This window comes from Anser anser (assembly GCF_964211835.1).
Source record: "Anser anser genome assembly, chromosome: 14".
Classification (NCBI taxonomy): domain Eukaryota; kingdom Metazoa; phylum Chordata; class Aves; order Anseriformes; family Anatidae; genus Anser; species Anser anser.
In genome coordinates, this window is record NC_139735.1 from 11,558,870 (window position 1) to 11,583,319 (window position 24,450).

General features: G+C 44.8%; 1 protein-coding gene across 7 annotated transcripts in view; it reads left to right on the forward strand.

The window, feature by feature from the left end:
* NRG2 (neuregulin 2) overlaps positions 1-24,450 on the forward strand; it is a 175,677-nt gene that overhangs the window by 98,882 nt on the left and 52,345 nt on the right. For all 7 annotated transcript variants that reach the window (XM_083799133.1, XM_083799132.1, XM_083799134.1 and 4 more), the window contains exons 2-3: positions 10,786-10,957; positions 23,276-23,394. In XM_083799133.1, coding sequence (XP_083655259.1) covers positions 10,786-10,957; positions 23,276-23,394 — 291 coding nt within the window. The remainder of the gene's footprint in view (positions 1-10,785; positions 10,958-23,275; positions 23,395-24,450) is intronic.

A 24,450-nucleotide genomic window follows, 5' to 3' on the forward strand; every position in this document is an offset into this window, starting at 1 on the left:
CCCATCGCTGTGCTTCAGTGGGGGTCCAGAGTTATTCAGAACAATGCTGGGAAGCCACACTCTGGACAAGACAGGAGACATGCTGTGTTAGTGTCTCCACTGGGCAGTGCCCAGAGTCCCAAATGGAATTTACAACTAGCTGCTTCCCTGCAGCCCACAGAGGAGGGTGGCCTCTTCTCTGCAGGGCTCAGTCGCTCCCCCAGCTCAGCGAGCACACGGGTGCTGCAGGCACGGACTGGAGCCAGCCCCTCTCTGCGGATCAGGTTCTTTTGTGTGAATGGTCCCGCTGACTTCAACAGAGAGGTCAATGTGTGGGAAGAGGGAAGAATTTGGCCTGACACAGGCCGTTGCTCCAGCAATGGCAGAGACCCAGGGCGTCGTGGGTACTGGGAGAGTTTTATAGTATAGGGTGGTAATTCCATCCACATTTGGTGGTATTTGGACATGCATGTATCTGTCTGCATTGGAAATGCTGTCTCAGGGATGATCTTTATTTTCTTTCTTTCTCCTGTTTTTGGATGAAAAACAGACCTGTGGTTACTGTTTGAGGTTCTTTTGGTACCAGTGCTTTAAAGCATTTCTTAAACTAATAGAAAAACTTTTAATCTTTCTAATATAGCATTACAGAGAACAAACAAGTTTTTAATGCAAGCCCCTGGGTCTCTTGTGGGGAGATCCCGATAAAAACATGGCTTTCTGTTTTGGAAATACCCTCTGGTGGATTTGTTAAAACCCTACTAGAGACAATGGTGAACTTTCAAAGTAAGCAGAGACGTGGAAAAAATATTTGTAATAAAGACAGCAAGTGGTTGGCTTTTGTCATGGAATGGTAGTGAATATGATTTTATAGGTTAAAAGTTAAAAATTTCCCCCACCCCAATGTTAGAAACTGCTAATTGAATTTAACTTGTCAGACATCAAAGTAATTGTTTTGTTTTTTGAATGCCTGTTATGTGCAGTCTTTCCACCTGGTCTTGTATGAAATGCTGGGATGTTCCCTGGCCCAGGACTTCCAGGGGAGGTTGAAATACCCAAAAAATATTGCAAGCTGGGCTGCCCCATCTGACCTTCTCTCTACCTCTGCCTGAACTCAATTAACGTCACCATAATTGGTTCCAAGTTTTGCGATCTACTATACTTGCACGTATTAGGCATGTTTGAAAATGCATGTTAAAACTGACTGTAAGTCATCGTGGGCAGGGCAGTAGGCAGATTCTCTGCTGGGATTTTGCTGATTTGGGATAGATTTGAAGGGTTTCTCTTGCAGATGGTGCTGCATGTCTTATGGTCTACCTGACCTCAGACTTCACATCTTAGTAATTTAACACTTCTGGGACCTTCATTCTCTTTTAGTACAATATACTGAGAGGGAAGGAAAAAGATGTTCAGATGTGCTGTGCTATCTAAAGCTAAGAGTGCATCCTTGGTCCTTTACTTTTACACCTAAATTTGATGGGCATGAGGCTGAGTTAGGCAGAAAGAAAGAGCAGAAGGTAATGTGAACATGCAGTTACTTGGTAAACTTTGTGCCTCATTCAGAGGCTCAGCTACATTTATCTGTTTGTAGTGGCACTTCTTACTGGTTTAACTAAAGGAAAAGGTAGCTAGCATTTGGGGGTGTTCTCTATCCATGGTGACTCTTGCTTTTGCAAGTTTACTTGTAATGGTCCATGATGGTATATTTTCTATCCTCTTGTCATTGGTAGAGGCCAGGTGATGCAGGCAGTTTCTTTTAAAAGGGTTTCACTTTGCTTTGACTGAGGGTTGGTGTGGGTTTTTTTTGTCTTTCCAGTGTTTTAAAGAAACACTTCCATGGTTGATAGCACCGTAAAACACCAAATAGTTTTTTTTCATCCTTCTGATATTGATGACATTCCACTAATGGCCATTTTACAATAGCAAATCCACCCCTATAACCTGAAACAGCCTTCAGCTTTGCCATGACTGTAAGGGATCTATATATGGTTTCATTTTTTTTATTTTTTTCTTGGATCATTTTGTCTCCTGGGGTGAGGATTATACTTTCTTTTGGTGATTGAAAGATGATGGATGCCACCCAGGTCCTTACAATGGTGATAGGGCAAAGAGTTTGTGCTTATTATTCAGTGGTTGAAACAAAGAATTAATGTATTTTAAAGTTTTGGATGCTTTGGATAATTTGTTTGTTGGATGGGTCTTGACTGGTGGTCTATTGAGTATGGGTGGGCCATTTTTCAAACTGATTTTGAAGATAGAGATAAAACTATATTTTATGAACTGCAGTTTCCAAGGTCATCTGGAAATTGAGCAGTTCATAAAATGTATCTTTGTTTAAAGATATATTTGATTATATAAAATATGATCCCAGAATCAATTGGGTACAAACAAGATGTTGCCTTTAGGGTTGAAAACACATTGTTAGAGGCATGAAGAGCAGAAATTGTCACTGCTGTCTCTGTGTGGCTATTGTTTTTGGTTTTAATAGGAACAGAATGAATGACATTTTTCCATCAGACCACTTATGCTCAACTATACCTCCAGGACAACTTCCTGGCCAAAAATATTCAAAACAAACAAACACAATAGCAATTCTACTCCAATTACGTTGTTTGCAAACCAGCTAGTGTTCATAGAGTACTAGGCTTGGCAAATCCAACCACTTCAGCCCGGGATTTTAGTATTGGATATTTGTACGTGCATTCTTTGTAGCTGTTGTGCTATTCAGGTAAGCATTTGAGTGGCCATGTGCATCTGTACCTCCATCACTTCTGACCACTCCATGGTATAAGCATACCCTAACTGTCTGAACAATTTGGGTGAAAAGCCTGCGTATTGGGAATACACCCTTGCCCAGTGGCCAAATGCTCATTGATTTCAATGGAGTTGAGATTTCAGCTTAGGGCTTTGGGCCAAATCATATAGCAATTTAAAAACTTTCACTTGGAAGAAGAATAACTAAATACTAAGTGTGGGAAAGAGAAATGTGGAGGAAGAGGAATTTATCAGTTGCTTGCTTATGTAAGTGGAACCAGAATTTGTAAGAGGAAAGTGAAATTGCTGGCTTAGTGGCACATTTTCCTGTGGTTTGAGCTGCAAGAGGTATCCTATAGAGAATGAACCTAAGTCAGCAAACCCTCTTGCAACTTTCCAGTCAATTTTCTTTGGCTGATAAAAATGGTCATGGAAATACTGATTGTTGTAACTCAAAGTTTGAAAAATATGTAGTGCTACAGATTGGCATTGTAGTAAGTTTTCCCTGAGACAAAGAGCACTAGAGAAACCTAGTTAAGGGAAAAAACTTATATGGGAGGGATGCAATGGGACATGCAGGGAGCAATAATGTTCTGGCTCCAGCAAGGTTTCCAAGCTTCATTCCAACACCAGCTCTGCAGAGCTCAGTCATGTCAGCATGTTCTCATTTCCAGTTATTTGGGTCCTCTCCAGGACTCTTCCCAGGAACGCAAAGGTATGTCTCAGACTGCTGTTGGCATATATCTGTGGGAAGGGCACAGCAGCATAGTGCATGCTAGGAACAGAGTATGTCTCTTGGGTCCTTGGAGAGCTTTCAGTTATTAACCTCGGCTGAAGGCTCTATCTTTGCAGTTACTGCACAGATAGACCCATGGACAGTGAAGGCAAGGTGGCCAGCAAATTGGGCCACATCAATGTTTGCCACAGTGGAGTCCCAACTGTCACAGATCATGTAAAAGAGAAACATGCCATTTTGGTTTCCGTGGTGCATACCGCTGCCCAGGACTGCAGAAGTGTAAGTGAGCTGCTGCAGTAGGCAAAGACACTCACATTAACAGCTGTGAGAAGCTCTGACCATCCTTTTTGCATAAACTGGAAACATAACTTGTGTAAAGCAAAAGACATATAATGGACACTATTATATTTTATATTCCCAATTTGGAGCCTGTAACTACCCACTGGTAGGTTGCAGCAGAGAGTGGGATGAGGCAATGTGTCAGTTACACATGGAGGTTCTCTTGTACAGGCTCTAGACTCTTAGGTGACTTGTGGAGGTTGTATCTGCCAGGGTTTTTTGCTACCTCCCATATTTTTGATAGGGTTTTGCATTGGGGGATGGGGGGGGTGTAGCTAGGTGATCTTTAAGGTCCCTTCCAACCCAAACCATTCTATGATTCTATGATTTAGTTAAATAACGGCCCTGTTACTTTCAGTGGCACTGGAGGGTCATAGACTCAGAGCAGTTCTTCTGACTTTGCCGCCACAAAACAACAAGGAATAAAACTCTATTCAGATTCCCAGCTACAGAAGCCACAGCCTGTTTAGATGCACAGCCGTAGCTGCATTAAGCAAGGGTTTTTGTTTTTTGTTTGTTTGTTTCTGTCTTTCCCAAGTGGACTTCATGTTCTGGCTGGAGGGAGCTTTCTTCAGAATGAGTCCCTGTTTGACAAGTACTGTTTGCAGCGAGTATTGGAACAGTCAAAGAGTCAAGGTGGGAAGGAAATGCTGCTACTGAAATTCTTTTTTTTTTCTTTTTTTTTTCTCCTTGTCAGGTTTAGGCCAAAGCAGAAACAGGCTGAAGGAGCATCACCTCTGATAAACATAGTAGAGACAGCAACGTGACAGAAGCAGTAGGGCTGCCTTAGTAAGAAAGTAAGATATATTCGCCCAATGTATTAGCCCAGTGCAGATTGTGCACCAAACACAATTCTAGTCTTCAGACCTGTGTGGTGAAACATTGTGCCAGGGGCACACCTTGTAATAGAGATAATAGAAACAGAAAACTTTCTTTTGGTAAGAAATGCCATCTTTGCAAAAGTTTCTGTATTTGAATTTGGAGCAAGTCTAGGCTGCAAAACATTTCCATGGGAGGATGAATACTAAAATTTTCCATCTGGGAGAGCATTGGAACTCTCCCATATAAGGTGCCCTACATTAAAGGGAAGGCCTATGGTAAAAGTGGGACTTAGAACCACAAAGTAGTGGGGGATCTCCAAAAGGACCTCAGAGAACAACCTCTGAGACAGAGCCTGGACTTGTGTCATGCCTGCAGATCTTGTAACTCAATGGCAAGGAACATGGAAACCTATAGGACTGTGCCTACATAGGCTCTCTTGGTGTCAAGATGTCCCTATTAAGAACTGTGAGTATTGAGACCCCTGGAGAAATTAATGGACCTGCAGCTTCTACACCCCAGCACAGTAGACCAGAAGCTAGATGCCCTGGCACTTGCGTCAAAGGGCTATCCTGGGGCTAACATCTTGTGGGAAACGTCCCATTTCCAACATAAACCTTAGGAGACTGCAGTTCCTAGGGACAAAACTGTTGGCTTGGGAAGGGTCTCAGTTCTGCATGTCACTGTGCAGCTCACCTGTGCAGCTTTCCTCTGCTTCTGGCAGAGGAGGGGTGTCCTCACCTGAGGATTACAGTCAGGGGCGGTGTTGGCAGGAGTGTGCTTTCAGCACACTCTGAAGTTAGAGCCATCGCTCTAATGTAGGCATGTCAAGGCATCACCAGTGAGTTTGTAGGTCCTAACTCTCTTTGCATCTCCCCTTATTCCTGTGAGAAAGCACTTTTAGTCTCTCATTGTTGTGGCCATGGGAATTCAAGCTAATTTACCTTCTTCCTCAGCTGCTGAGAGAGACGCAGAAGGAGCCTGTCCTCCCCAATTCAGCTACCAAAACATTTTACCACCTCCTGTGTGCCTGGCAGTGCAGGGGAGCCTCCAGTAGTTGCCACTACATGGAAGAGGACAGGAAGATAAGTCATGTCTACTCATGATGTCTATTGCCTGGAGACCCCAGATGTATTTATAGATTGTCTGTTTTTTAGGATCTCTCATAGTGAACAAGACACAACTCTTGAAGTAGTGGTTGTGGCTAGCATTGTTGGCTCTTAAAGAGTTCACTGAGCACCTTTCCTGGGGTACTTACGTCTGCTTTATGCTGCTGAAGGGTTGTTTATATAGACATTTTGTGGGTGGGCTGTGGTTTTGTTGCTGTTTCATTGTTGGACTCTGTTTGGGCACTCTGCCCATTTATGGTTAGTTATATTTTGACTTCTGGCTCTAAGGTGCTTTTAGGCATCCTCAGAAGTAAAAGAGGTGCTGTTATCATCAAAGTATTTCAATGTAATATCAAATTTAATCAGAAGTGAATTAATTAAAGCAGGGCATACATATAAGCCCTTGTAAGGTGGATGTTCAAGCAGCTCATATGGTGCAATTTTGGGATCACTTTTTAGACATTTGTAACCTTCTCTCCATAAGATGGTGGTAACTTAGCAATAGGCTCCAGGACTGCTGTCAGCAGGCAAACCTCTCCTGCAAAGGCCTCTTTGTGGAACATGACTCTTGAAACTGACTAAGGAATTGTGTGCATTTGTTGATCTGGGTCCTGGCACCTTTTAGGGTTACTTTAGTGCTTACAGCCTACACAAGTAGCATAGGCTGAGATCTAATGGTTACTTGGGTTTAATCTGACTTTGGAGTGAGAAAAACCCAAAGAAAATATATATTTATTGTTCGTCCCAGCTCTATCATGGTTAAACCTTCCTTTCTGCAGCACGCTATATTGTTGACATGGTCACGTGTTAGTAAAATTTCCTGGGGTGCAGCTGCTTCTTCTGTCCAACACCTTGGGCTTTGTGAGGCTGGTGGGTCTTCACCTCCACAGAGAGAAGACATGAATTTGGATAGAGGAGTGCTTGACTGGATTACAAGGTGACCAGAGGTATGGGTCCTAAATGTTTACCCGAAGCTACCTATAGCTACAGTTGAACAAGTACAGACACAAACCCTCTCCTCATTTTCATGAACCCAGTAGTGGTGGTGACTGTGTGATATGTGTTGCTCACCTAGGTGTGGAGGAGACCATGAACTAGCAAAACATAAGATTCAATAAGATTCAATAAGATTCAATTCAATAAGATTCAGATGATGAGGTGCTGAAAAGGCAACTTCGGGTCTTCAGTGCCACACGGATGAAGTGATTTGGGTGGGCCTGGTTTAGTGTTTTGAGTCTGCCAAAATTTGTAGTGCCTGCATCAGAGCAGCATTAACCTGTGAAGAGGAGGCTGGGAAGCAGGCAGCTGGTGGAAAAGTAGGGAAATTGGACTTGGACCTCCCTTGGTATACTGCTGAGACTGTTTGCCAGGTATAGCATGTTGTCTTGACTTGTTTTTTCCGATGTATTTGAAAAGGTAAAATGAACCAACATGTGCACAACGCTAAGAAAACGGGACACTTAAAATCCTCACATTTGTTTGAACCTAGCTTACAACTTTCTGAGCTTCAACTTTGTGATTTGGATGGGGCAGAGATAGGAAATGGGTAGATGGTAAAGCTGGAAATGAACCAAGATTTAAAACATTCTTTGACATATCCCAGTATTAGCTAAGTGTGCTGCTTTAGTCTCTCAGGCTACTTTAGTTTACCGGTAGAGAAGTTTGAAAGGTGATTCATTCATAGTTTACAAGTACCTAAAAAGGGAAGAGGTTTCTGGTTGTTAAATGGGATTCAAATTTACCAGAGAAAGGCAGAAAGATCTGTTGGCTGCAAGCCAAAGTTAAAGAAATTCAGTTTAGGAAGAAGGGCTGCAGTTTAAACAATAAGAACAAAAAGCAGTGAAAAGTCTTTGGCTGGCATGCAGCAGGCTCGTCATCAGTTAACGGCCTTACATGAGGATTTCTGTGTTTTTCTACAAGATCCAGGACTTATGAAGAGAGCATTTCCAGATCAGAGCAGCCCTTATAGGAGACAAGGTCTGGGCTTCCACACTGGCTGCGCTGCTTCCCATTCAGACAGAGCAGCCTGTGCATGGTTCTGGGTGCTGCATCTGCATGCTCTCTGCCTGCTCTTCCCAAGCACAAGCCACACTGTTGCACTAAGGCACACAGATGTGCTGGGCATCGGTGAACTCAGCTCTGTGTCTATGTGCATAGTACTTTTCCCAGACACAGTCCAAACTATTTTCCCTTTAACTGACCTGTCTGATTTAACAGGCAAATTACAGTCTGCAAATTGTGACTTGTGAGCTGAATGCAGTCCCTTTCTCTCCTGTAGTAAGACAGCCAAAAACATGCAGTCTGGGCCAGAAACATGTTCTCCCTTTTTCTGGGCCAGACTCTGCTAGAGGAGTGTGAGGCAGGCAGAGCCCCTGTCTTGTGTGACGTGGGCTCCATCTCTTTACCTGCCTGCTGGGGAATGTCAAGCATGTTATCATTGGTGGCCAGGAGCACAAGGGGCAAGAGACTCCTATGTCGGTTTGGCTGAGATGTATTTCACATTGGAGAGAAGGAACTGGGGAATAGAGATCTTGGAAGATTTCATGCTCATCCTTGGCCCTGTTGGTCAATGATCTCTGGGTTCCTGGGCTTTGCACTGCTGCTGTCAGCATTTTCTGTAGAGAGGGTTGGGATCAGCATATCTTTCTCCCAGGCCATGCTGCCTGCTTCATAATGCTGCAGACATCCAGCCTGGAGCTAATATGAAGCACGTGCACCACTGCCAAGGTCAGGACCTTTGCCAGTATTTAAGGCGTATGTATAATGTTGGCATGGTACACAGTGACCTCAGCATACAATAGCAGCCAACTGACACACACATTCAGACAGAATAAATATTTGACAATCTATTTCTCTATTCCCCAAAATGACCACTATGAAAACATGGTCCTGTTTACCTTTCTGACTCGCTGTGCAGAGTGTTCTGAGAAGAGACAAGCTCTCTTCCCCATCCATTACTTTCCTGCTCTTTTGGATGACCCATTTCCAGGCAAGGACCAGGGATATTGGCTTTGCAAAATCCAGGGCACCGTGGAGTTTCACAGAACTTCTGAAATTTGGGGAAAGTTGAGATCATTTTTATTCAGAAGTCTCTTTCTCTGTACCAAAGCACAGTGACCTGGGAGGCAGTGCAAGACTTGTGTTCAGCCTAAAGGAAATGCCCATAGCTGTCCAAACTGTTTTTATTACTGTTTCTTCTGCATTAACACATGCAGCCCTCCCCATCCTGTTGCCTGTGGCACGGATTTCTAGGGAGCCTGCAGCAGGCTTGGGTGTGCAGAAATAACAGGAGGGGAAAGTATTCAGTGCAGTTTATTCCTTTTCCCTTGGTGTGCTAAACATGCTTCTTTTGCACTCCTGATTCTAAAGACTGCTTATGTGCCTTCGAGCCAGAGTAGCTGAGCTGTGCTATTCAGAGCCAGCTGAAAGTCTGGTGTGCCTGGGATCAGACCTGCTGCTATGCCCACTCATAACAGACACCTCTCCTCTCACAGTTTCAGACGTCTCTTGTGTTTCACTCATGGTTAGCTTGGCCCAGACAATTCCTGTTAGTCTGATCTGTTCTGTTTCTGTAAAAGCTTGTATCTTTTTGATTAAGGACAATTTAGTTTCCAATGGCCTCACATATAAAACAAAGGAATAAAAGAACCCTCAGAGCTTCCTGCCAAGTGAACATATGCCTGATGATTGCGGTGCTTTTTATTTCATTCATATAAGATCACCTTCAGTGAAAACAGTCTTTAAATAAAACCAATCTATGATAATTTAGCTTGGCAAGGAGAGTGAAAGAAGAATACATACAAATCACAAAATAGTGATTTGTCTAATGAAACCCATCCAATCCCTCCTCCTTATATTTCTGCCCCTTATCACAAGATCAGAATGCACTAGGCAGTTAAAAGAAAGCTCGTGGATACAAGTCAGAGGAAATACTTTATCTCTTAACATCTTAGACAAGTGGAAACCATTGTTACCAATATTCTTAAGGCAAAACTAGGAACTTGTTATTTTCTTTTTTAAGGTTAGATCTGAAAATGAAAAGGGGAGCTGGAGGAGTGCAGAGGTGAAAGAAAAATTGCAAGCCTGCTAACCCTTGCATGTCAGGTGTAATATAAAGCCTGGCAGAGATTGATAAGAAGCGTCTGTCTCTCTTCTGCCTGGTGTTCCAGGTGCATGGCAAAATCCCCTTTCTGAGACACTCAGAAAAGCTCACATGCAGAGCCCAGCTTCAAGTTGGCCAGCGTGACATTACAGGTCCTAAGATACTTTTAAACAGCTTTATTCTTTCACCATTCTAACTGTGACCTGAAGAATTGCTGTCACTCCTTCCTCGTCCTTTACACATGTAGGCTTTCATTTTAGCCCCTCTCAGTGGCTGTTGCTTTGCTGGTGATGCTGTCATGCTAAAGATTGTCCATTTTAGCAGCTGTCCCTCCCTGGGGGTGGTTCAGATGTTGGACCACACAGACAGGAGTGGGAACATCTGTTGTGCACAAGCAGGTGGAAAGAGGCATGGGTCCCTGTGGCCTACCTCTGTTCTTTCTGCAATGAAATGCTCCAGGTGGGGTTGGTGGAGCTGTAGGATTGGCAGCATGTCTGATGCAGTGGCAGAGATCATGGAGGTGTTGGTAATCATTAACAGCAAGGGCAGGATGCAGAGGAAAACAGTCTCCAAAGAGACTGAGCTTCTGCATCCTGCCTCTGGCCTGGCAGGACAGCAGAGCAAGCCCCTGCCCTAGAAGGAGATGCATGGAACCACTCTGAGTAAGGGCAGCCATAGAGCCATCAGGTCTGGCCATGTGGTGCTGAGAAAAGAGGGAGCCAACCCGGGGGTGCCTCCGTCACCAGTCAGTTGTTTCTGACTCAGTGCTGCCTCCCTGCCGGGTGCTAGTGAAATCTGGGGTGTGGAGCTGGCATGCATGCCCCCACCCCTCATTATGCAGCAGTGGGGATAGTACACACGTTTCAGACGGGGACTTGGTGGGTTCTCATCATGTGTGTGCAACGTCTGAAAGAGGCAGGTTTCACATTGTCTGGTTTCTCTTTTTGTAGCTGTCCCTCCCAAACTGAAGAAACTGAAAAGTCCAAACGTTCATGTTGGTGAAAAGATCTCACTGAAATGTGAGGCGACTGCTGGCAACCCTCAGCCATCCTACAAATGGTTTAAAGATGGCAAAGAGCTGAAGAAGAGCAAAGACATCCGGATCAAATATGGGAATGGGAAGTAAGTATGCTACGGGGCTGCTCTGCCTCTGCTAAACACTGAGAGTCTGGGTCTTGGTGAGCACCCTTGCAAAATTCCTAACTTGCTACAAGTGGTGCCGACCTCTCCAGAGATGCTTCCTCAGAGTCACAGGACCATGTACAGGCTGTTTGCTATGCCTAGGAGTGTGAGAAAGGTTCAGTTGCCATCTTTCAAGCACTGCTAGTCCCATTTTCCTCCACAATGAGCAGAGAGAGAGGAATGAGGCACACACAGAAGAGATACATAGTTTTTAGATGGGGCTCTCCTTGGGGAACTTTGTCATTAGATGTCTGAGATGGGCATCCAGTGACCTGAGATTACTCCTTCCCTGCTGACTGTCGGCTGGTTGTGGGCAGCTCAGGTCACCTGGGGTGGAACCTGCTTTGCGAATGTAGAAGCTACTCAGAACTCAGCTTTTGCCCCGCAAGCCTACACAGGGCCTGCAAACGGGGGAGGAATCGCTCTCTTCTCTCCTCAGTTTAGGTGGACTCAAAAGCATCTCAGACACAAAGATGCAAGGACACCCTGTGATACTCAGCCTGACTAGAGCCTGCAGCCACCTGCCAAGGTGTTGCCTGTTGCACATAAGAGCTTGCATCACTGCATCCAGGGCAAGACCCATCTGCCCCAAACTCCCCACACAGCAAAGCTTTTGGGCAGTGCTCTTGGTGTGTGTCATCCAATGGCCATGGGCCATGGCACCTCATTCAGGCAATGCCAAAACACTGGGTGAAACAGGCCCCAGTGAGTGAGCTAAGTTCAGATCTGTTGATTGTAACAGTATTTAAGAACGCATAGCTTAGCTGTAGCCTTCCTGATGGAGGACGCAGGAGTGCTCTTCCATCCATACGTGCCTTGGGTAGTGCCTTCTACAGAGGTATCTTCAAGGCTTTTTGGAACTGTTCCATCCCATTCCTGCAAGAGTAGATAAGCACCTCTCCTGCTGCCCTTCCTGCCGTGAACAGACCAGAGCGGTGCATGGCACAGCTGGGAACACAAGCCCAATGCCTGGGGGCAGAGGGAGCAGAGTCAGGTGGCCAGACATGGCAGGGCTGTGCAATTCGATGGACTGCCAGGATAGAAACTGGCTGAGAAAGCTGGTTGTATCAGTAAACTGGTGCTTATTCATGGAAGCCCCATAGCAAGGCCCCATTGCAGGCCATAACTGGAAGTGGCCACTCACCTTAGATGTCAAGCAAATGAAAGTATTCAACGTGCATCATTTTTCTTGAGGGTTTCTCCTTGGATAATGCTGCAAAATCAAACAGGTAGCCAAGCAAGGTGAAACAGCTGCAGAGGTCTGACCAGGGACAGGAACCAGTGCAGAGGGGCTCTCAGTGGAAATTCATTTAAATTGATCCATGTTGATATCTTTTCAGGGCCAAATATTTATATATGATATATCCTAAAATTATCCCGTAAATGTGACTATGCTTACATTCATATATCCTGACTTAGCCAGCAACAAAGTCAGCTTGCAACTGTCTAATCCCTTGGAAATCTTAAAACTAATTCTTTGCCAGCATATGTTATGTCTTAGTATATGAAAAATAGTTCATCTCTTTTCATATGGAATTGATAGAGTATCCATTTTAAAAATTAGAAGCCACTAAAAATCAGTTAGAAACTCTTCTTTAAGTGCTCAAATGGGTCATTGTCAGTTGCTCTAATTTAATTTCAATCCTGTTGGTTAATTTTAAAGTCACACTCAAAATGGTTGGCCTCTGTCAGAATAACTGCAGGATTCATGGACGTTTTGACACAAGGCAGAAGGGTGGTCAGTGGAAAGCTTAGGCCAGAAACATCAGCAGAACCAAGATGACTGGTGGATGTGGTCTGCTCAGGAAGAGCTGTCTCTGCTCAGCTGCCGTCACTGTTTCAATGGCCCTTAGCAGCCTCATGGCCCGAGTCTTGCTGTTCCCTGTTTGTTGATGGGTGTCTGGAGGTGGAATGACCAGAAGGAAGGTCTGTACCTCACAGTTCCACCTCTGTGGATGCCATGTCCCTGTGGGTGGGCAGCTTATGGGTCCTGAGTTCATTTATGCTGACTTCTCAGGCTGCCCCAGCCCAGACACCCAGCAGACCTCACTGCAGAGGGATCTGACAGTGGGAGGGATCTGCAGTTCCTCTGCAGAATTTCCCAGCTGTTCTCCCAGAGATCACTGTCCTTTCATGCCTCCCATGCACTTGTGTCCAGTGTAAAGCTGTGACGGATGGCATCCCACCCACCGTGGCACAGGGGCACACAATCAGGGGTATGAACATATGGAAGAAGGTTGATACTCTTTCTTCAAAACACTGCTGTCAAGTCAAAACTTCACATTTACTAGTTTCCATGGCAACATGTTGGCTCACAGCCTACCAGTGACAAGCCAAAAACAAGTGCGTGTTAGAAGTGCTTCCTGCTGGCAAAATAAGCTAAAGGATAGACATTTTAAAGAAAGCTGAGCACCTGCCTCCTCCAATATCTGAGGCTCCCTCAGCAGCAAAGCTATGAGTCCCAAAGTGTCTGTGCTCATCTGCCACCCAGTATTGTTTACATCCTGGACTGGCAGACCAGACAACACAGAGCCTGGAATCTAGTAGTATTGAGCTGAGACGGCTCAGAGAAGATAACTCCTTGCCCCTTATTGAGCAGACAACAGTGCAAGAACACTTCTCCAAGTAGTTCTGGGAGGATAACCAGTGTGTACCCAGTCTGCCACGTTCAGATTTCAGGCTGTTCTTTCCATGGCATTTGCTAGGTCTCAGTACTTGAAAATTGAGGGCAAAGTGATCACTGGCATTGGACCTGCTTCCTTCTGGACTTGGCTGCAGGCAAAAAAGTACATTAAAAATTGCTCTGTGCTGATGCAGGTTGAACAAGGGAGTCCTTATGACTCTGTGTGTCATCATTAAGTAGCTAATGGGGATGAGCAGCAGAGGGAACCAAAACTGGGCATGGGAGATGAATGCATGTCATTAATTCCAGCCTGTTAGCAGAAGTATCCTAAACTGTAAAGCTGAGAAAGGAAGGCTTACTAGATGATGATTAATTCAAGAAGAATGGGATTTACATATGGCTCCAATTAGAGATAACATTGGTCTCAAGGTAATCGTTCGCTTTTTCTTACAGTTAAGAGTAGAGTGTGGTTTGAAAGGACTAAAACTGAAATTGAACACCAGGGAGGGACTTCCACAGGGAAAGCACAAAAGGCAAAAATCTTCAGACCATGTAGCTCCTGCCTGGGTGCACATCATCATTTATTTAAGAGTTTGATCCAAAGATCTAACAGAGTTGTTTGCTGCAGCTAGGCAAAATGATCCCTGCCAGGTGATGGAGGTGTTGTTCATACTGTGTCCCTTGGTCACATGAGTCCTCTGCAGAGCTGGGCACGGCTTTGGGTCTGACTCTATCTGTAGCTCTGTGGTCCTTAGACAACATGCAGAGGTTTAGGATGGGAAACAAGAAGAACATAACTACCCTACATCACTACTCTTAACCGCTTTGTCCTTGACTTTCCTCCCTGCAGAATGGATATTGCCCTGTGTGTTTAAACAGCCTTAAGATCCTTAGCTAGAAAGATAAACTGAAGCCCTCTTTTGCTCAGATATGATCAAGCTTTTCTCTGATCCCACTGGCCTTCTTAGAGTTAGAGAATAAGAGGAATATATGTTATCAGGAGGAGAGGAGCAGGTAACCATGTCAGCTCTTCAGCTTTTCCAATCATCTTTCCTCTTGTTTTTTAAACTTACCAGCAAAATTTCTGGTGCCATCAGGCAAAGGACTATTTTATTTTATTTTTTTCCAATGGATATTTGCTGGAGGGAGGAGAACAATTCTGATTCCTTCTTTTTGAACTGTGTGTTCCATCTGTAATTAGCAACAGGCTGGGGCAAGCCTGGCTTGCATGGAGAGGAAACTTCTCTTTAAGGTGGAAGAAAAAAACACAGTTGATGGAATCTAGAGAATTTACCCAGAAAGAATTGCATACTACAGTGAAAGTAAAGCATAGTGACTGGTCCACCCCTTCTAATCTGCCAAAGAGATACCGTTTACTGCTGAGTGCACCTGATATGGTTCAAGGCCACTGGGTCCCAAGAAGTTAAGGTTGAGGTTTGACTTTCTAACTGTCCTGGCAAATGATCAAATGACAACTGTGGAAAAAGCGAAGGTAGTTTCTGTTTGCTGAGGTGCAGGGAATCTACCCCACTTCAGGCTCACTCAGGGCTCTGAGACATGCAGATTGTCCACTGAAGGTGGGTGGGGTGTCCAAGAGCCTGGTAGTCTGCTCTCTGTGGCTGTCCTTACAGCCTCTTCTCTTTGTGTGCTCTCTTACCAAGGGAGATTGCTGGGCTGATGAAGTAGGCGTATCGTTAGATTGGAGAAGGTTGGCAGTTCAGTTTGGGACAGGCTGACCATATGACATCCCTTGGGAGTAGTGTCCTACTTTCAGTATCACCAGGAATCCCTATTGTTAGCCTGTAAGTGGAGCCAAGGGATACCCTCCTCTCCTGTTTCTGTACAGTAGTCCCTCAGGCAAAGCTAGCTGGGGCAGATTCATTGCTGGGGTCTTCCTTGTATAGTTCCCTGCAGTAGATTATTCCCCACCCACAATGAATGGGGCTGTGGTCTTTCCTGTACAGCTCACTGCTCTGGAATGAAGGCAAAAAATAATAGTAATGCCAAAGCAGCAGGGGAAAGAGAGTGCCAATAAAGATAAATGATTTCCTAATTAAGCCTGGAGACAAGGAGGGGCAAAGAGAACTGTTGAAGCCTTGTGGGAGCCAGAGTGAGCCCAAGCAGGCTATACCACCACTCTGGCAGGGGTCTTCAGGCTGACATTTTTAAACAAAGGAAAAAGCTCACTTGACAATGGATCTTGCAAGAGCAATTCCAGATGCCTTGAAGCTAAGACTCTTCTCAAGCACCGGTGTTGTTACAGTCACCAGGGAAGCTTCTGTCTTGCTAACTCTCACGATGTCATTATAAGTCTCCGATATTTGGGATTTGGTTTAGCTGCTGAAGGCAGTTTATTGGAGGGGGGTTTGAAAAAGAGCATCTCCTTTGTTTGACTGTTTGTTGTTTTAAAGGAGATGATGATGGACATCATTTTGGCCAATGCACCTGGGACTGAACCAGGGAACTTGAGAACTGAAAGAAGTGGTTGGGTCTTGAGCGAGAACAATCCACAAAGCCTGCAAGCTGGGGCTCCTTAGAGATTCGGGGAATGGTTATTTGATCAACAACAATTGACTTATAATGGCTACCAAGTTATAGCCAGATGCTAGGCTGCTTCAACTGATGGTGTGTGCAAACTTAGCTATGGAAGAAGGTTTATATGCCTGAGGTTTTGTCTATTTTTTCTAATTTTATTGTCTGGTTTATATATATATATATATATATATCCTTTCCTTATAGATCTTACCCACTGCAGCTGCAAAATGTCACAACTTATGCAGAAGCACCCTCTTTGAGACATGAATTGAAATCCCATTCATCCAGTTTAATGCTTTACCTGGCACCTGGGGGAGGAGGACTGGGGTGCCGGCTGAAGCTGTAGGCAGTTTGTCTGGGATAGCACGTTTTATACCCACAGTCATGAGTTTGCCCGGTCCCCATTATACTTCATGGATCAGGCACTGGCAAGTATCCGTGACATACATCATCTGCAGAAAAGAGACTTAGGAAGAAATGAATGACATCCCCAAAACTCCAGACTCAGAAAGGAGCCTCAAGACTGTAACTGAATCTCTTGCACAACACCATGTAATATCATGGTGATGCATTTTGCAGAGGTTTTGGAGGGGTGACACCATCCACCTGAAAGTGTCATCCCATGCTGCTTTTCCATGACCTTATGTCTCTGTTCCTGATAGACATGCCTTTCCCTGATCTGAATATTTGCAGCCTGGCTTTGCATGTCTGCATTCCTGTGCTCTGCACGTCTCCCACAAAGACTGCGGCTTTTAGTATGGCATTTCCCTCTCTACCTCCCCTGATTCTTCAAAACTATTTGGGTTTGCTCTACAAACTCTCTCTGGCCTTCCTTTTCTGTCTGGCAGTCCCTGAAGTTTTGGTCCTACTTCTGAGTTGCTCATCCTATCAGTCTCCATCTAATATGTGATACACTTCTAAACAAGGAGCAATATGCCTTCTTCCCAGCAGCACCAACCTTCTCCTCCCAGCTTACAGAATTAGCTGTGGTTTCATTGCTGAGATAGTGAGGCCTCTGCATATTGTCCTAACTGCATACCTGCCTGGGGGTTTCTTGTCTCTCTGTGTAGGTTATTTGCTCTTTGGAACAGGGAGATATCTGGTCTGCATTTGGTAGTGTGAAGTCCCTGGTTCTTGTGCATGTGAGATAAACAGGAAAAGAACCTGCTCTGATCTGGCCTCATTATATTGCTCCAGGATCTACATTCTCCCAAATGAATTCAAATCTTGGCATTGGGGTTTGAGGGAAATTCTAAATATTCTTGGGATATATCAATTGCCTTGAATTCCAGGACAAGAAATACAAGGGAACCCACTCTGACATCAGGTCCATGCCTCAGCTGTAGCCCAAAACTCAGCTTTTATGTGTGTGTTGATTTCACGCTCTGGTAGCTGCCACAGACTTGCCAGCACAAGAGCAGCAACACATCAACAGAGCAGCTACAAAGTCCACTCTGGGAATGGGAGTGTGGTTGGATTACGCTGCCTCTGCTGCCGTACACCTTTTCTTCTTGCCTGGACATCAATGGTAATTCAGAGATGCAGCCCGGGGCTGAATTTGATGATGGTTGCACAAGTGACCCTGCTCTTTGGAGCGTACTTATTGATCTTTTCCCCTTTTGTTGACAATGCATGACCCAGAGGGGACTCCAGCTCTTGCTCTCAGACCAGTGTCAGTGTCAGCTCTGCAGACTGAGGACTGGTCGAGTCTTTCTTTTAAAATCAGCCTGTCCCAAGCCTGAGAACAGAGAGAGAACAGCACTGCTGAGCAGAGAAGGGGCAAATCTGCTTTTCAGGTTAGAACAGCACTTTAATGTGGGGGGACAGGGGTAGGAGAGAACAGGTAAAGGGGGTCTGGGGGTGGTTGGTTATCCTGGGCACCCACAAGGACATTAACTGTCTCCCATGCCTGCTATTCCCACAGTCCCAGCAGGTCAAACACTGAGTGGGGCAGGTGATGGTGTGAGGGGAGGAGGAAGGAGGACTTTGCCCATGGCAGAAGGGATGGTAGCTGAGTTGAAAAGTCTGAAGCTTCCTTTTATTACCCCTCTTATTTGATTGAGGGTTGTTTTCTTCCCTGCTTTCCCATTTGCTGTTCTTAAAGCTGATCCTGAGCTAGCCAGGTCATGCCCTAGAGTTAATAGCAGCCAACACGGTAGCTGTTTATTGTTCTCAAGCACTGCATGGCACAGCTGGCTTGCCCAGCTCTGTTGTGCTGCTCTGTAACTGAAGGCAGGGAAGAGATTGGGGTGGTTTCCATCTGGCTGTGCAGGGAAGAGGATGCTCCTGGCTGCCATTTCTGCCCTAACAGAGGTGCTTTGCCAAGGCCATCCCCATTCTGCTTCACATTCCAATGATCTTCTACCTGACTTTATCTCACTGCTTCTTGGGGAAGATGAATGTGTTCTCTAAAGTGGGGACACTGAGAGCCCCTGCTCCAGCCAGCAGATATTTGGTGGTCGCTGGATAATGCTTCTCAACTGTAAGAGGAAGAATTGGATATTCTGAATCTTCTTGCCAGTCATAAACCTACTCTCTCAGGGCAAATTCACCATCGTGCTGAATGCCAGGACAAGGCACCAATTAAATCTTTGATGGGTAAGCAGTACACATGCCACAGTACTGGCCTTTCTGCTCTCTGCAGTATTGCTGTGCTTCCAGCCACCAGCTGTCTGTTCAGAGAGGAAATGAGTTAATAGATAACCACAGCAGTCTATTCAGTGTGTCCTTTATGATGGTCAAATCTGGGAATTTTTTATTGCTAGGATCTCATGTATGTTTACTATGGAGAGTGTTCATTGACAATTTAGAGTCCAAATAAGGCGTAGTCTTCCAATTCCCCTCAAAACTAATTCCTTGCCTTTTTTATTACTTATGTGTTAGCTACCCTATTTTTAGAAGACTAATAAAATACTATAATAGTTGTAATCCTAGAGCTATTTTTGTCCTGCATGATGCAGAAGAAGTTGAACTCACATAGGGATCACTGAATCTTCAGTGAAACGTAGGTGTCTCTAAGGTAGCTTGTGGCTGCTGCAGTAGGCATTGAGGTGAATAGCTTTGTGAGGAGTTGACCGGGAAAAAGGTCCCATTTCCACTTGGCAGTAGGGAAGAGGAGAAAAATAATTCAAGCTAACCAAAGTGCTAGTGGGAGCACGACTTCTGTCATGAAAAGTTCCTCTCTAGATGAGATGAAGTGCCTGTTTCTTTTCCTCTGACTTTACAGGAGGCCTCAGGGCCCAAGCTCATATTTAGATGTCTAACTCTGAGATGACAAACTTACAGCAATGAGGCCACCCTTCCTGGCCAGAATTTGCCAGGATCTTTGTGTAGGCCGTGGCCAAGGGCAGATCTCCATGTTTCCCATTGTAATCTGGAGATTGGCACTCCAAACTGCCCTCTAGGGGACTCTTTCTTTTGGCTGAAAAGGTATTTTTGGGGATCCTGTTCTGGCCAGGCTGAAGGTCTCCTTGTGAATTCTATCCCCCAGAGCTTGCAGACAACATATTCCCCATGGCTTACTCCTCCACTGGCACTACAGGAGATAATTAGTGCGTGGCTAAGTCATATGTGCTGAGGGTCAGAAAATACAATGAGGCAGATTTTCCCCTGGAGTAAAGAAATGTCAACAGAGTTGCACTACAGTGAAATGATGGCATCTGTCAGGGACCCTGGCCCTTTCACTGAACAAACAGCCCAGGGCAGTGCCTTCCTCCAGAAGAATGGCATCGTCTGGCAGCCAGGCACCCTCCTGAAAGCACACGACAGGGTTTTCCCAGGGGCTAGTGTCCCCAGGAAACACTTTGCCCAGTAGAGAAGAAGGGGACTTGGTACAAAACTATTGCGAGCAACGTAATTCCTCTTAGTTATAATACTTAGTATTTCTTTAAAAACACACCTCAGCTGTCAAATAAACAAAATGTCTACCCTCAGGGGCAACAGGAAGAAGAACACAAACTTGCAAAACTAATTTCCTATGCAGTTTTGAGGTATTTCAGAAGCACTTGAAGGTAGTAAGATAGAACAGAGTTGGGCTAGTCATCTTCCTCTTCGCCACACATAGGTCAGGTAAAGTCTAATCTGTTTTACATTCTCAGTTAAGTTCATCTAGTGTGCAAGCATTATCCATGTGAATTAAAAGGTGCATGACTAATGCTGTGAAACAAGATATTTCTCTGACTGTTTATGTGCTTACTGGAATACGGAATTTCTCTTTACTGTGTCTATGTTCTACATTAAATCTCATCTGCTTCTGTACCTTTCATCTCTCTCCCTGAAGTCTGTTACTTGACATTATACATCATACTCCTCAGACCATTGGGCTGGGTTTAAAAAGCAAGAAAAAGCTCATGATTTTTCAAGGGGATCTTGCAATCCAGGAGAAATTCAGCAAACTGTGATAGAAAATAAAAATAAGCTCTTTTGGCAGTACAACAATCTTGAGCATTAAAACAAAATAATCCTCTTTCGTTTCACCTTGATGCTGAGGTTCTATAAATACCAGCATTTCTTTTTATTCTGATCACATTCTCCTCCAGTTCCAGGTAAAAGACCACATGTCTCTCATCATGTTCTTGGAGATGAATCTGTCAAGTATGACCCCTTTCATTAGCTTTTTATGTCACTAAATTACTTACTAATTTGTATCTTTGGGACTTAAAAACCTTTATCTGGAAATGATCACATACCTAGGTGATATTCTAATGCTGTAATGGATTTTTCCAGTTACTGCATGCAGTGAAACGTGCTGTGCATGTGAGATCATGGTGTGGCCAATAATCATTAGAATATCTGTCCTCTGGCAGCTGAAGGCAGCATGTTCATTAATGCTTTCAGCTATGCACCAGATATCCTCAACATACTGGTGTGCAAGGCTGGTGTTCTCTACAGGATTCTAGGTTAAAGCTCTTCAAAGCTCTGTGAGCATCCCTGTCTTGCTGCTTTCAACACGTGCTGCTTTTCTTTTTGTGTTGCAGCAGTAGCTGCAAGCCTGACTAGGGGTGGTTTCTGAAATAGATGGTGTGTTCTGTCAGTGAAGGTTGAGACAACTGAGAGAAAGTAATGGCTGTGCTGAGGGCAGTCTTGCTGGGAATCTGTGCAGTACTACTGGGAGTCCACCTTGACCCTTTGCTGTTACTACGCCCATCTCTTTCGAGGGAGCGGGGAACATGGTCCTGCACTGGGCACTACAGCCCCACAGTGCCAACAGCCCCCTTCCTCAGGTGCCCATCATACCTCCCCACTAAGAAGCAGCACCCAACTGTCAATGGGCAGCAAGAGGCCCTGGTGGCCCTTAAATGCTTTGTGTCTCCTGGGTGCATGTTAACTCCTGAGGCATCACAGCAGTGAGGGCCATAATGCCCAGGACTATTTATTGCAGGTTACCCTCGGAGAATTGAGAGATTTCAGGGAAGTATACCACACTGGGAGCCAAGGAAGTTTTGCACCACACTGAATCAGCCTGCTAGTTTAGGTCCCCTTGTTTTAACGTGTTCGCCCAAATAAATGTCTTTGTACTGTGGATGAGGGGGATTCAGGAGGCACACTGTCAAGATTCATTTAAAAATTGCTCCACCTGGGGCCTAAACTTATGCAATTGAACACTTGACCACATCCTGCAAAATGGGGCAGCACCTGTATCCTGGGAGCTGTACCAAGTCATCTCCAAGTGCTTTTAATTTACTAATATAACTAGTGAGATGTTCATGCTGTGTCCTTGTGCCCTGGCTCCAGCAGAACAGCATGTCAGGGTGTTAAAGAGATGTCAGTGTGCTTCTGTGAAGGACTTTGTATAGAATATCTTTTCAACAGTCCGAAGAAAAGTCTTTCTTAGATGACATATGTAACTTTGCAAATATTTCCGAAGCTAATGATAATTTTACACATAAGAGGAATTTTATTTGCCTTCAGAAACGTAGGCCAGGCCAGTGGGACCTCTTTTTAAAGCTGTCAGTGCTTACAAACTTCTCAGTCTAGTTACTGTATGACACAGACCTGAGACAAAAGCTTGTAGACAAAAGGGTAGAAAGCAGAGAGAGATATTCCCACCAGGAGAGAACACAGGATGTTTTTTGGTAAGCTGTCTAAGCCAGAAGGAAATCTAATAAAACAGAAAGCCTAATGAGGGAGTGAGTCTCAATCAGCCTTTGGTGTGTGTTGAAGGCCGCTAAAGATCTCTGTTGAACTAGTTAACAAAGGATTTTGCCTTTTAGTCAGAGGCATTCTGGAGAATGAGACATCAGTCACAGGTGGTGGGAAAGGTGATGCTCTTTTTCCCTGTACCACCACAGAGCTGCTCCCACTCCCATGGGACATGGAGCACAGGTTGTTAGGTCACATGGGCAGTCACCACATATGGTGTCTTCTGCTCTTTCTAGGTGTTTCTGGCCATAAGATGACCATGTGGAGTTCAGCCTCACATGTTTGTAGTGCATTGGAGTGTGTGTTTTTGGGGGAGACAAAGTACTTGTCCCGTTTGTTTGCCTGGATAAAGCTACAAGCTATTTGCTAGGTCAAACCACAGAAATGTAGTTTGAAGGATGGAATACATGGGTGCACTACCCTATGACCATAGCGTGCGTGTTTGAGATAGAGCGTGTGGCACTGCAGGACATGGCCAGGGAGGCATGCCACAGCAGTTGAGCTGCTTCCTTGCTGAGGAAGGTGCAGAATGTGCTGCTCATCTCCCCATCTCCTTTTGCAGACAGATCTTGCTGTCCTTCAGTAAAGTGGCTTTTCTCCGGTACAGAAAGTCTGTTTGCTGGGGAGCTGGGGCTCTTGCATTCAACACCTCATGAGACTTTTTGACTGTCCATATGTGGCCTTTCTGAAAATGAGAGAAGATGTCAGACCAAACCATGGCATCAGGCTAAGAGCAATGGGATCAGAGGAGATGTTCATTTAGGAAATCATGATGGCTGTGATTCCTGGGAAGGGTCTCATTTGAATCCTGACCTGGTCTATTCAGCTTGTGAGACTGGGCAGCCCATCTCTTCCAGAAGGGGTGACTTACTAGGCAGTGTAGTAGGGCCAGGAATGGTTATCAATTTATGAAGATGGTTAGCAACTGAATAAGAAATGTCTGCTGTACTTTTCAACAGAAAGATTTCCAGACTGCAGTTCAACAAGGTGAAGCTGGAAGATGCTGGGGAGTACAGCTGTGAAGCGGAGAACGTTTTAGGGAAAGACACCGCAAAAGGCAGCCTGAATGTGAGAAGTGGTAAGTGAAGAAGCCAGCAAATGTCTTGAGCCATCTGTCATTCAAGCAGAAAGTGGGAGGTTCTGCGCATGATCTATGATTTTGTTTCATGCTTTCAGAGTATCAAGTAAAACAATCTTGGGAGATAAGAAAAATTGCAGCTTAGCATAAATGTTTATCTTTGTTATCTGTCACTAGCAATGTGGTTAATTTACATTTTAAATAAACTTACAGCCTATGTATTTTTTTAAAAAGGGGCAAGGAGGAAAGAAAAATGGTGAGCTTGATGTTTTATTTTTTTTAAGAATTTCTGAGAAGCAAAACTCACCAGAACACGAGTAATTAAACCATAGCTTTGTGATGAATGAAGTTGCTTCTGGTTTTCATCCTAGAATGTGTGCTCCATCTCTTAGAGCTCAGCGGATGGAGTCTGAGGTTAGGTGGTTTTATTATTATCTTGGTTATAATAATTATATTGCTTAACATGATGGTTTGGATGCACCCTCCAGCTCAGAAAGTCCCTACAGTGGTTGCCAGAAGCTGGACGGGTGTGACCAGGGGAGGGATGACTCTGTACAAGCTCTGTTGCCTAAGCTCTTCCTCCTGCCGTTGACAACGGCCACTGCGGGAGCCTAGGCTCTCTGCGATGCAGCCTGTTGGTGTGATACTGTTTCTCTGCTGTTGTGCTTTATTAGCACTGGTCACATGCGAAGGAAGGTATTTTTCTCCCACTGCTTTCTGGCATTATTTTTCTCTATTAACCTCTGCCTCAGCAGTGTTTGCAGTCATGAGTCTTTATTTTGTGAGGCTGGAAAATCACATAGCCTCCTCCTCAGTTGCTCTGCCTGTAAAAAGCCAGTGCTTGCAAAACCTGGGGAAGACAACCCATGCTCAGACCTTCTGCCTGTGAAGTTAGCTTTGCTTTCTTTCCAGCCATGACAGGAAAGGTGTCCAGAGTAAGCTAACTGAAGCAGCGCCACTCCTTTTTTTCTGACTCATACTCTGTCTGTCCCATTGCAATGCAAACAGTTCCAGCTGCATGCATGGGCAGTGAGTGTCTTCCACCAGAGCCCTGTG